Source organism: Zalophus californianus, chromosome 10 (genome assembly GCF_009762305.2).
Source record: "Zalophus californianus isolate mZalCal1 chromosome 10, mZalCal1.pri.v2, whole genome shotgun sequence".
Classification (NCBI taxonomy): domain Eukaryota; kingdom Metazoa; phylum Chordata; class Mammalia; order Carnivora; family Otariidae; genus Zalophus; species Zalophus californianus.
The window spans coordinates 36316976-36330535 of NC_045604.1; the positions used below are offsets into that span (position 1 = coordinate 36316976).

At 39.6% G+C, this 13560-nt stretch overlaps 1 protein-coding gene across 11 annotated transcripts in view; it reads left to right on the forward strand.

The window, feature by feature from the left end:
- HHAT (hedgehog acyltransferase) overlaps positions 1–13560 on the forward strand; it is a 347597-nt gene that overhangs the window by 55920 nt on the left and 278117 nt on the right. For all 11 annotated transcript variants that reach the window (XR_003523359.2, XR_003523361.2, XM_027613624.2 and 8 more), the window contains one exon: positions 8227–8340. Coding sequence is in view for 9 of the 11 variants with exons in the window: in XM_027613624.2 (XP_027469425.2) it covers positions 8227–8340 (114 nt within the window). In the remaining 2 variants the exon portion in view is untranslated. The remainder of the gene's footprint in view (positions 1–8226; positions 8341–13560) is intronic.

The following is a 13560-nucleotide window of genomic DNA, read 5'->3' on the forward strand; positions in this document are numbered from 1 at the left end:
TGAGCAGCCCTCCTCCAGGAACCCACCAAGGGTCACCTTATTACAACAAAAGATGCTCCTCTCACCCAGACAATTCCAGGGGAATTAGGAGCCCTGTGTCAGGACCCAGGGTCAAAGACCAAGTATTAGAACAAAAAATTCTCCCAATGCTCTTATCACAAGAAATTAGAAGGATTTTGGGAGCTCTGTGGGCAGAGACCAATATATGTATTTTCTGTTTCACAAGGAGGTCTCTCTTTGAGAGCTTGGGCAGCTGATGGGCAAAGGGGACAGATGGAAAAGGTGTGTGGGAGAACCCTTCACATATTCTGGCCACTTTCCTGGTCTTTCATGCAGCGTGTATAATTCAAGAAGAAAAATATTTGGGGTTATGAAGACTTCCCCTCCTGTCCCCCTGGATAGATGACAAAAATGTTTTTGTTTTTTCTCTTTTTTATCGCTCAAATCTTTCTGAATTGGCCTTCTGCCTTGGGGACCTTTAACATTTGGGGATTCTACCTGGAGTTCCAGTTTGCCCGTGTCTACCCACAGTAGAGGTGTTGTGTATTAACTAGTTTCCTTGAATATGTGCAGACTTCCTAAGCAGAAAGCAAATCCTCTGTGTGGGAGGGCCATGTTAGGGGCCAAGGCTTCCAAAGTGTGGGGGACCATTTTTTTTTTTCCATTTTACTGTGACTCACTCTGTCTTTTTGGTATTCGAGAGAAGCGACGCTAATGGGATGCAGGATTTATTAGCAGAGTTTGTAGCTGGGAAATCTTATGTAAATAATTTGCCGTCTAGCCATCCTGTTCTATTACCTTTTTGGTCATGATCTCTAGCTTATTTATCAGCCTTATTACCCGTTTACAACTCATTTCTGCATGTACCTTGTAGAAAATATAGTGTTTTTCCAGTTTGAGAGGTGTGGGGAAAAGAATATAGTTTTTGTGCCTTTGACTTTATACTAGAATGTAACATTTCTTTTTAAAAATTTGATTCTCTTAGCTTCAGGAAGAAAAGGAGAAATATAGAGTAGACAAGGCAGGGAGACAGAATCTATACATGTTTGATCGAGTATATGCATAGGTCTTGAATAATCTGGAGCAACTTCTAGGAAGTAGGTAGGTAGAGGATTAGCCAGAGAATGTTACTGAATTTAGGTTGTTAGTTGGGTTGAGGAGATTCAAAGAATTTAGGTCCTCTTGATTTAATTAAGTCATCTTGAGAGAATCCCTTTTCTTCTGTAGAACATCTCCTTGCTCCCATCATACCCTGGATGATTTCTAAGGCTTAGATCATGAGGGCCAGTTAAGAGACTAGGAATGATATAGTGTAGAATAATTGTAGTTTGTGCTGGCCCTGTTGATGGCATCCCCACCCTTGTGAGCATCTTCTTTACCTGTGCAGGCTGGCAAAAAAATTTGTTTAATTTAAAAAATTTATTATTTATAGAAAAAAAAGTTCTGTTAATGAAAACATTTTATCTTTTTATTTTATTTTATTTTTTTGTAGGCTTCACACCCAACATGGTGCTTAAACTCACAACTCTTAGATCAAGAGTCGGATGCTCTACCTACTAAGCCAGCTGGGCACCCCAAAACATTTCATCTTTAAGGAAATGTTGGTTGGGGGATGAGTGTTGTCTCTGGAAATTGTGAGCCGTAAAATAATTTGGTTCAAATTATTTTCGACATAGCAAAACATCTGTTGAAAGATAAAACTATTCCAGTAATTGCTAAGTGAATTATTAACCTGAGTTCATCCAGAGAGCAGTGCTTCTTGGCAGAATTCTTACAAATTAGTTCTCTCTCTCTCTTTTTTTTTTTTCTCCTTTGGAGATTTATAGGCATTAAGGTGAGCTTGCTGCCTTTGAACACGCAGGGAAACATTTCTGGATTCAAGTGTCTTAACAAAGGTTTTCTCTGTTCAGAGATAACTTTTGCTCAATGTGATGAGATCTTAGGTATGTTCTCAAAGTAAATAATATGAGCATAATGCTATTTAGGAAATAGATACACAAAAGTGTCTAGTATTTCTGATATATTTCTTTTTTTTGAAAAATGCTGGGTATGAGGGTAAGGAAAACCGTAATATACAGTACATTCAGCTCCCTATTGTCTCCTCTATCTGAGGGAAAAAAGAATGATGGTAATGAAAAATACAGCTTGGTGGGTAAGTTAGATGATTTTCTGTTTGGGTTTGAAATATATAAATTGATGTACTTGTGAATGTGACACACTCACTGCCTTCATTATTCAGTTCTAGAATCTCCTTGAACTGACCTAGCTGGTGTTTTGCTCCATTTTATTTTCCTCCACTGAATAGACTTATTTCAGAATAGTGTTCTTCAAAGTGAATTATTTTCGTAGTGGGTTCTGTTATATAGCTGGAGCTGGATTGCAATCAGAAGAAAAATTCCTTCTGAGGTGTGTTGATTAAGATTCCATTGCAGACAGTAGAACCCACACTAGGCAGTTTAAGCAGAAAGGAATTTATTGCAGGAATGTAAGGAGATTTTAGAGTAGTCAGAAGGACTGTAGGGACAGGCATGAAGTGAACTTCCAGGAACAATTCCCAGAGCAGAACCGTGGCATCTGCCCAGGTCCCAGCTTGAGTGGATAGTGCTGGGGTGCACTAGCCAAACTGCCCACAGGGTAGCTGCCACGCCTCTGGGCTGCCTGGACCCTGGAATCGCCACTGATGCTGCTGCAGGAAAACAGGGGCCTCTACCACTGTTCTTTCAGGAGAGTCTCACAGCCTATACATCTTTATGTTCTTACACCTTCCAAGTCATTGTATATTTGTTCATCAGAAGCTGGGGCGCTTGCAGATACGCTAGCTAGCTGCAGAGAATTCTGGGAAATGTAGTTGTTTTGTCTTCTGACCTCTAATGTTTAGGAAGTCATGCTAGAAAAGGGTTGGAAAAATGTTGATTGGGCTAGTGGGCAGAATCTGCCATCCAGAGCCAATATTTTATTTTGAGGAGAAGTTTAGGATGGTTGCTTCCCATGGCATTTTATATTTTATTTTATTTTAGTGAGAGGAGGGGGGGGAGAGAGAGAGAGAGAAAGGAGTGAGCACAGTGGGGAGGGGCAGAGGGAAAGGGAGAGAGAGAATCTAAGCAGACGCCACACTGAGTGTGGAGCCTGATGTGGGGCTCCATCTCATGACCCTGAAGGATCACCACCCTGAGATCATGACCTGAGCCAAAACCAGGAATTGGACACTTAACTGTGCTACCCAGGCTCCCCTCCCATGGAGTTTTAGATGTTGCAGCTTTTCTGAATGTTCATGTTTCCCTTTTGTTAGCCATGGGTTCACTCCTTTTCAGTCCAGTTTCTTGAATCCTTCTTCTTTCCTTTCTTTTGACTGGGTTTGGGGGATCTTGAGCCAGTCACCTCTCTCAGATTTTATCTATGAGTGTCTGTCTGTTTCAGGATATGAACTTAAAAAATGTGAATTTGTGTTTCCGGGGCTATCAGAGTAAAATAATTTATTATTTATTACCAAATACATACATAATACAAATCACTCTATGGGAATCTCCACCCATCCTCCCTTCAAGGTTCCAGAGAAGTGTAGAAATGAATGTCAGATTTAACTCTATTGAGTCAAGCAGTTGAACATTCTAGCTAAAAATTCTGGAGCTGGATGGTGGTTATGGTTGTATAACAGCGTAAACGGACTTAATGCCACCGAGCAATACCTTAAAATTTACCATCTTAACCATTTTTATGCTATATGTATTTACCACATGAAATATGGACTTAGCAGCCTAGGATCTAGGGCTTTAAAATCAGGCTTTGTCATATATTGGCTGTTGGACCCAGGGCATGATATTTAGCCTCACTGAGGATAGTTGACTTATCTTGCTATGGGCGGTATCCTACTACATACTAAATATACTGTAGTAGTTTCTTCTCAATCTGGGAAAGAGGGCAGGCTGGATGAGTGGTGGACTTTCTGGAACAGAGCAGGCAGACAGGGTGGAGGCCTGGATTGGTACATGGGAGGGTGATGGGGGATCAACTGCTTTCCTAAAGGGTGGGCACTTGGTCAGAACTCAAAGTCTGTAGGTAGGTGACTAGCATTCTACTAGGGTTTCTTTCCTTTAATCTGGAATATAACTTTTTTTTTTTTTTTTTTTTTTTTACTCTCAGAAAGGAATCTTAGACATCATGCTAGTTTATCCCTTCATTTTACCTGTAAGAAGGCTCAGGTCCAGATAGCCAAGGGACTTACTCAGGTTTGTGCAGGAGCAGAAGTGTGATGAGAACTTAGGATGCCTGATTGCACTCCCCCACCATTTTTAAGGCTCACTGAATGTTGGGCATTTTTGACACAAATTTGGTTAAGTCAAGGTTCTTACTCTCAAGAACTTGCCATCTTTTCTTCCTCGAGAGAAAATACACGAATTAACTGTAATAAAAAGCACTAGGATAAAATCCACTATGATAAAGGGGCTGGAATGGAGATGTGAATGACAGAAGGGGGCACAGTGAGGTCCACTTGGAAGAAGGTAAAAGGCATCACACTTGAGCCAGCATCTCTGTGGTTATGGTGGCATTAAGGAAGCACCCTCTTGGTTGGACACCATTTGGCCGGATAGTGGGGTGCATGTATGCACACATGTGTGTGTCTGTCTGGGCGAGGCAGGAGAGTCCAGGTAGAGTCAGCACAAGTAGGAACATCTTGGAAAAGGACTTCCTCTTTGGTAACAGGCCTGTGTTTGAAATCCTGCTCTCCCCCGTACTAATTTTGAGCAAATAATTTGCCTACTCTGACCTCCGATTAACTCATCTGTAACACAGGGTTAAAAAAAAAATGACTGGAAGGGTTGTTGGGAAGTTTTCATTGGAAAATACATACCCAGAATATTAGTGATTTATATGAGAAGGAAAGGTCTCATTTATACAAATATATATGGTTGAATTACATCCCTGTGACCTCTCCTGCCTTGCAGATTTTCAGTGTCTTAACGGTGGGGGGTTGGTTTTGGTTCTGCGAGTTCTCCAAGGCAAGGAATACTCGTAGGGTTTCCCACAGTCCCTAGGATAGAACTCTGCTGTCTGTATGGGAAAGAGGTAGTTAGGAATACCAGGCCTGGAGCGCTTTCTTTTGAACTATCCTGTGCTTTAGACTTCTCGGTTTTGCCTGGTTGCAGATTGAAAGCATCAGAATGAATAACTGTGTGTGTTAACTTATTCATCTAAAAAAATTCTTGAATCTAGGTGCTCAGAGCTTTCTATAGTGTGAAGGATGATGGTGGTTCAGTTTGTAAATATTGGGTGGTCCACTTTAGTGTGTCCCTGCCTGGGAACCATATGAGGTGGGGTGAGCTGCTAAGGGTCCTCTGGGGTGACGAACATTTAGCTGTAGGGAGGCATAATCAGTGTTAGATCTTTGCTACTCGCCATGTGGCCCCTAGGCCAGCAGATGGCATCATCTGAGAGCTTGTTGGAAATCTAGAATCCCAGGCCCCATCCCAGAGATAAGAATCTGGGCCAGAATCTACATTTTAACAAGATGTGTAGATGATTTGTGTGCACACCAAAGGTTGAGAAGCACTGATACGGAACATGGCATGTGGATGACCGTCCCTTGGAGTTCAGTCTCCCCTTTGTGGAGGAGCCGTCCCGGTTCTGTCTGGCTAGAATGTATCCCCCAGTCTATGACTCACTTCGAGAACTGAAGAATAGTTTTCAAATTGACTAAGAATTGCAGGGTCGAGAAAGGAAATGGGGAAGGAACAAAATATGAAAAAATTGTTCTTGATTTGGGGCTCTACCATTTGCCTTGAATTGTGTGATTGAACTCAGCTTCTGTAAAGTTTTTGCCTATAAAAGCAGGCGAGTCAACATTTTTCTTACCCAAATCATCAACCACTAGTTATTGGCCATCTTGTTCTGTTCATTGGCTCAGCTTTTCTGTCCGGTTATTTCCTGTAGGTAAATATTTTAAATGGAGAAGGACAGACAGGAGAGAAATGTTTTTATTTCTTTTAAATGGATATTTTCTGAAAAGGAATTAATGATGAAAGACTGTAATTTTTGTTGATGGGGTTTAACCAGCACAGGGTGTTCAGTAATCCTGGGCCTTTTGGTGGAACATAAAGGTCTTTTTGGTTTCTTATATTTTATGAGATATCATTTTTCTGCTAAAAAATTAAAGTTGGAAAAGTTTTGAAGCATAGGTAAGCCCGGGGTTCTGAATTTTAAGTGTAATTCTTAGTGTTTAAGAACATTATATTTAAAAAGGTAACATGTTGGAATATTTTTGAGGGGGAGGGAATTAAAAAAAATTTCAAGCTTGGCTTTCAGTGTTTTTACTTTTATCCTTGTTACAAAAATGGCATTTTCCTAGCATGACATCATCACGTGACCTTTGAGCCTGTTTGCCTTTATTTAGTTAATTTACTCTCCACTAGTTTAAAATTTTTGAGATGGGGAAACGAGCTTTGGACCGGGGTCAAGAGCCAGGTCAAAGGTTGGAGTTCTCTGCTCTGCTGCTGCCTTGGCTGTGGGGCATGGGCATGTCCTGGGCTCTGATATCGTCATCTCTGAATGGAAGGAACTGGACCAGATCCATGATTTTAATGGGGATGGGGGCTCTATGAGCAGGTTGTGTGTGTATCCGGATCTTGAATGTGGAGAACAGATGTTATTTGATAATGTCAGTACTGTATTTATTTGGAAAATGGAAAAAAATATTTAAACAAGTGGCACCATGTAAAGCATGATACAGTCTTGTTGGATAGCATAGGATGGGAGTACATGGGACTAACAGTTAGTGCAGGTAACAATTTTTAGTGAGTGCAGTGTGCCAGGTACTGTTTTAAACTTTTGGTGTATATATGTTCTCATTTAAACTTCACAAACCCCGGGGCACCTGGGTGACTCATCAGTTAAGCATCCAATTCTTGATTTTGGCTCAGGTCATGATCTCGTGGAGCCTGCTTGAGATTCTCTCTCTCCTTCTCTGCCCCCACCACGCTCTCTCTCTGTCAAATAAATCAACAGATCTTTAAAAAACAAACAGCAGAAAGCCCTCACAAACCCCTAGATCAGTAATGTTGTCATATGAGCAGATAGAACAGAAAGGTAAAGCATCTCGTTTGAGATATCATAACCAGTATACGGGTAGATCCGGGATCTAAACCAAAACAAGTTTGCAACTTTGGCTGCTAGGTTTCCTGCCTCTGTATTCACAGTCTGATAGGAATCAAGATAAATTCTATCTATAGTTTACCTTCTGGAAAAAGAGTTTTGTAATATGTGTAATTGTATGAAATTGCCCCTCAATCCTCAGATGTAAAAAAAAAAAAAAAAGAAAGAAAAATCACATATTTTCCTTTAAATCCAATTAAAGTTCTGTTGGCAGACTGGTGAATTGTTCAGTATCACTAGCACTAGGGGATTCCTTCCCCACCCACACAATTTGGCTAGAAAATCCTGAGGATCTCAGATCCCCACTTTATCATGGTGGTGCCAAGATGCTCACTGGCCAACCCTGCATTGCCCATTTTAGAGTGGCCAATCAGTGTTTATTCCTTCCATATGCACCTTGGCCACCACGATCTCCCTGGGGCTCCTGAGGCCAAACCAAGGCTTTTGGGTGTTAGTTCCCAGCTGTTCACCTGTTCGGTCTTGCCAGAAGTTTTCCCCTGCCTGGTACAAGTCCAGACACAGGGTGTTAATGGACACACAGCTTCCTGAAGGGAAAGGAAGCATATCTCTCATTCTTTCATCCTAATCCTATGGGGAATTGGTTAATTTCTCTATCAAATTATCCTCCTGCCTGAAATGACAGCAAGATTTAACGCGATTGACCTTAAGCAATTTTATTAGCATCCAATTTGCATTTCTCTCGTTCGGTGGCAAACCTGAGATAACCTCGATTCATTGCTTGTACTATCTCTGTGACACTGGGTACATGAATTGAATTCTTTAAACCTCTGTTTCATCTTTTATAAAATGGGAATAATAATGGTTTCTGTTCCACAGAGGGTCCTCGGGGATCCACTCTGACCAGGTGCTTATTTGGAGGATGGCAATGAGACCAGCCAAGCTGGAGGGAAGAGTCCAAGTGGGTGGGGCTGTGGTGGCACTCGGGCTGGAAGGGTATAAATGCCATCTTATGGAGTTTGGAGTCACATTGGCCTTCTTTCTGGTTGTTTTATTGACTGGGGTTTGTGTTCTAAGAGGTTCGAAAATCCCTCTGATTAACTCCTGTTTCGGCCTATTTAGGACCCGACCGACTTTGAGTGGAACTTCTGGATGGAATGGGGCAAACAGCGGCTGGTGCAGTTTCTGTTTGGCCACATGGCTGTGTCTCAGCTGGCCAACATGCTTGCAAGGAAGGTATGATTATGTGCCTTATTTCCTTTTAAGCTGCTTTCTTTGCTTTTTGAGAGGAAAGAGTCCTGAACTGGGAATCAAGAGATGCAGTTATTAGCCTTGGACGCCTGGAAAAGATGAGAAAGACTTGCTGATGATCAATAAGACATTTATGATAAAGGTTTCATACATTCTTATCCTGTACTTGCTTCCTCCAAGTTATTTTTAAAACCATCGAATATGAAAGTTTTAGAATAAAACTAACTACAGATGGTGCTAAGATCATACCTAATCAAATGATCTTATTAAAACAAATGCTTGTTGAGGACCTGTGATTTCTCATACAAATTCAGAAGAAAGTAGAGTGAATGATATCATTAAATGGGAATAATTTTAATGTCAAATAATTTATGCCACGGTAGCTGTTGTAGATCAGAATTCCAGTAGTATTTTTTATTCTTACCCTGGCCTGGAGTGGAGAACAAGGGCTACTTCAAAGGGGATGTTTGAGAATTGCTTTTGCATGCAGGAGGATTGAAAGCCTCTTGATGTGTTTAGCTACCAAGGGATCTGAGATCCTACCAGGAGGATCTTTCTGTAGTGGAGGGGCAGACTTTGTCCAGTGTCCTCTGCTATACGCTACTTGACTCTGTAGATTCCTAATTTGAAAAAAATGAGTCTCTGCTTGGAAATCTATGTAGTAAAGACAATAGAACCAAAAACTGACTTGGAAGTCAACCCACAAAAAATGTTTGATCCTTAGAGGTTCATGGAGGTGAAGAACCAGAAGAAGCAGGAGCCTCTGGGCAAGAGACACCAGAATGTGAGACCAAGAAAATAAGACGTGCCATGTGGTTAGAGAAGTGAACCTGACTTGGGCTATTTTTTAGATGTTTCTTGAAAATTGGTACTTTTTAGGCTTACTTCTCATCCTGGAAGATAGAAAATCCCAATGGCACATTAACTTTCTTTGCTTTAAATATGATATTGACTACTTTTTGTACTCAAGTGGTTTCCGTCTTCTAAAATGGTGAAAATGAAAATCATTACTGTCGAATCATTGCTGTCAGATCTTCATAGGATTTTCTAAGCAGACCCAATAATAAATAATACATGTTTGGGGTATCCCTGGCTAGTAGGGATTACATAGGTACCCAAGCCCTCATTAATGGGTTTCTTTTCTTCCACAAATTTCTGTTTGGTGTTTTTTTTTTAAGAGTTCAAGTTTTCTAGAAATTTAATATTTATGTGTTTAACCAAGATTTCTCTGCCCATAGGTAAATGACTTTGCCCCTATATCTCTCTTTTCCCATATGTAAAATGAATAGCATAATACCTGTCACTTTTACTTTGTGAGTAGAAGGTGAAATGTCGAGGAGGATCTGTGAAATGTGTCCAATCTTACTACTACTGCTGTGGGTAAGGGTCCGTTGTGGTGTAGCAGAAGAGTACTTGGTGGTGTATTAGGTCCTGGGCTTTCTCACTGATTAGCTTTATAACTTTAGGAAAGCTTTTCACCACTGAATTTTAATTCATCAATTTTCTGTAGAGTAGGGATGGTGAGACAGTACTATTCCTTTTTTAACCCCTTAAAAAATGGGGAGCTTCATCTGTTAGAAATGTCATTGAAAAGTAAGGGTGAGGGCACCTGGGTGGCTCTGTTGGTTAAGCATCTGCCTTCAGCTCAGGTCATGATCCTGGGGTCCTAGGATCGAGTCCTGCATCAGGCTCCCTGCTCAGTGGGGAGCCTGCTTTTCCCTCTCCCTCTGCCCCTCCCCTCTGCCTGTGTGCTCTCTCTCTCTCCCAAATAAATAAATAAAATCTTTAAAAAAAAAAAAAGTAAGGGTGAAACATGGAAAAGGGTGAAACATGGAAAAAACATACAAAAGAAATGGCAGATAAATGCAAATATATCAGTAATCACAATCCATGTAAATGGACCTAATCCCCACCCATATCGCCCAGAAAAAGATTGTCAGACTGGATAAAAGAAAAACAGAAATAAAGGAAAATAAACAAATAAAAACAGAGTCCTGAGATATACTTCTTAGCAAGATCTACTTAAAATGGAGGGACATGGAAAGTTTGATAGTAAAAGGATGGGAAAAGATGTTCCAAGCAAATCTAAGACTCTCTTCTCCCCTGGTACAGTTTTATCAATGGCTGGCAAAGAGCATTATTAGAGACAAAGAGTTTTATTGTTTAACGATAAAGAGTTAATTGGGAGGGTGCTCTAATTCTAAGTTTGTTTGCTTTAAGATATATAATGCAAAGTTGATCAGTACCGTAAAGATAGATAAATATATGATTATAGGGAGAGATTTTTATTTTAAGGTTTTATTTATTTATTTGAGAGAGCGAGTGCCAGAGAGCACGAGTGGGGTGAAGGGCAGAGGGAGAAGCAGAACCCCGCTGAGCAGGGAGCCCGATGTGGGTCTCAGTCCCGGGACTCCAGGACAATGACCTGAGCTGAAGGCAGTCGCCCAACTGACTGAGCTACCCAGGTGCCCCTATAGGGAGAGATTTTAACATAACTGATGGCTAATTGATAGATCATGTAGAAAAAACAAGGAAAAAATAATAAGCTTGATATAAGAAATATATGTAAATTGTTACACATAACAACTAGAGAATTCATACTCTTTTAAAGAATACAGAGTATTTATAAAAATTAACCACATATGGGGGTGCCTGGGTGGCTCAGTCATTTAAGCACCTGCCTTCAGCTCAGCTCATGATCCCTGGGTCCTGGGATTGAGCCCAGCTTTGGGTTCCCTGCTCAGTGGGGACTCTGCTTCTTGCTCTTCCTCTCCCTCTGCCCCTCTCTCCCTGCTCGTGTTCTCTCTCTCTCTCTCTCTCTGTCTCAAATAAATAAAATCTTAAAAAATTAATCATATATGGATCATAAATTTCAACAAATTTCAAAGTATTTTCAACAAAATTTCAAAGTATGTGTTTTATATAGGTTACCCTCTTTAATCCCAGTGCAGTTAAGTTTGGAAACCAATAACACAAGATGACCTGAAAACTCTAATTCATTTAGAAATTAAAGAGAACATATTTTTAAATAACTTGTAGGTCAAAAAAGAGATCATACTAGAAATTAGAAAATAGTTAGAAATGAATGAAAAAGATGTTACATATCAAAATTTGTAGGTGTGGCTAGAATGGTACTTAATTGGAAATCATAATCTTATATTAAAAAAGCAGGAAGGCTGAAAAATAATGAACTAAGCATACAACTTAAGTTAGGACAGAATAGAAGGAAAGGAAGGAAACAACAAAAATAAGAGCAGAAATTAATAAAATAATCAGTGGCAATATTGGTCAAGGAAAAAGAAAGTGCACAAATAAGCAGTATTAGGTATGGAAAAGTTGATGAAAAAATATAGTAAGAGGATATTTTGCACAGCTTTACACCAAAAATCTTGAAGACTTTAGCAAAGCAGACACATTTCTAGAAAATACAACTTACTGAAACTGACTCATGAAGAAAGAGACCACATTGTGCTATCACCATGAAAAGAAATTGAATCACTAGTCAAAAATCTATTTGTAAAGAAAACACTAATAATATACCAATTCTGCCAAACATCCAAGACACAAATGGCTTAAATCTTTCCCAGACTTTTTCAGAAAAGAGAAAAAGAGGAAGCCTACCTTTTATGAAAATAGTATAAAATTGATACCAAAATCAGAGGATATGCCCTACCAGTTATTCTGACTTATAAAGTTATGATAATTAGGACATTGTTGTATTGGCGCCAGGGTAGACAAGTAGACCAGTGGAACAGAATGGAGTTTAGAAAACACCTGTGTATATAGATGGAAACTTGTTTTGTGACAGAATTAGCATTTTGGATCTGTGTGGAAAAGATGAAGTGTTCAATAAACAGAGGTGACACAGTTGTTTAGCTATGTTAAAAAGAAATGCACACTTATCCTTTTTTTTTTAAAGATTTTATTTATTTGAGAGAGAGAGAGCACATGAGAGGGGGGAGGGTCAGAAGGGGAGGCAGACTTCCTTCTGAGCAGGGAGCCTTTTGCGGGACTCGATCCAGGGACTCTAGGATCATGACCTGAGCTGAAGGCAGTCGCTTAACCAACTGAGCCACCCGGGCATCCCCACACTTATGCTTTTCAAGGTAGATTAAGGACTTACAGTGAGAAAGTATATCATTTTTAGAAAGTGTGATGTAGTGTATCTGTTAATGTTAGGGTTGAGAAAGAGTTCTTAAGACACAAAAAGTACAAATTGTAAAGGAAAAAATTGCTAAGTTTAACTACATTAAAATAACTTGTCAGTGTATAATCATGTGTAATCATCAGTGTATAATTGTGTACATCTTTGGATGTATCCAAAGAGACAATGAAGAAAGTGAAAAAACAAGTTACTAATAGGTCACTTACAAGCTGACAGAGGATTAGTATTTAGAATACATAAAGAAATTTCCTAAGAAAAAGACAAATCACCCAATAAAAAATGGCTCAAGATGTGCAAAGGAATTTGCAGGATAGGAAACATAAATGACCGGTAAACTTAGAACACATGTTCAACTTTATTAGTAATCAAACAAATGCATCTTCAAACTCTATCATTTCATACTTTCCAGTGGAGCAAAGACAAAATCCTGATTGTATCAAGTAATGGCTACCTGAACTCACACAGAGAGCTTGTGAATATATATTTTTCTTTGTAATACAAAGAGGTGCATAGCCTGTAGCTGTAGCGCTAATTCTTTTTTTTTTTTTTTAGGAGAAAATATTTGCAACACGTATTGTTTTTTTAATTATGACCAAATGGGATTTATTCCAGGAATGCAAAGTGGCTTAACATGTAAAGATTACATCAACATATTAATATAATTAACCATATTAGTTAATTAACCATCTACTAATATGGTTAATTATATCAACACGTCAATGTGATCTTTTTTATTATTATTATGTTATGTTAATCACCATACATTACATCATTAGTTTTTGATGTAGTGTTCCATGATTCATTGTTTGTGCATAACACCCAGTGCTCCATGCAGAACGTGCCCCTTTAATACCCATCACCAGGCTAACCCATCCCCCCACCCCCCTCCCCTCTAGAAACCTCAGTTTGTTTCTCAGAGTCCACAGTCTCTCATGGTTTGTCTCCCCCTCCGATTTCCTCCCCTTCATTCTTCCCCTCCTGCTATCTTCTTCTTCTTTTTTTTTTTTAACATATACTGTATTATTTGTTTCAGGGGTACA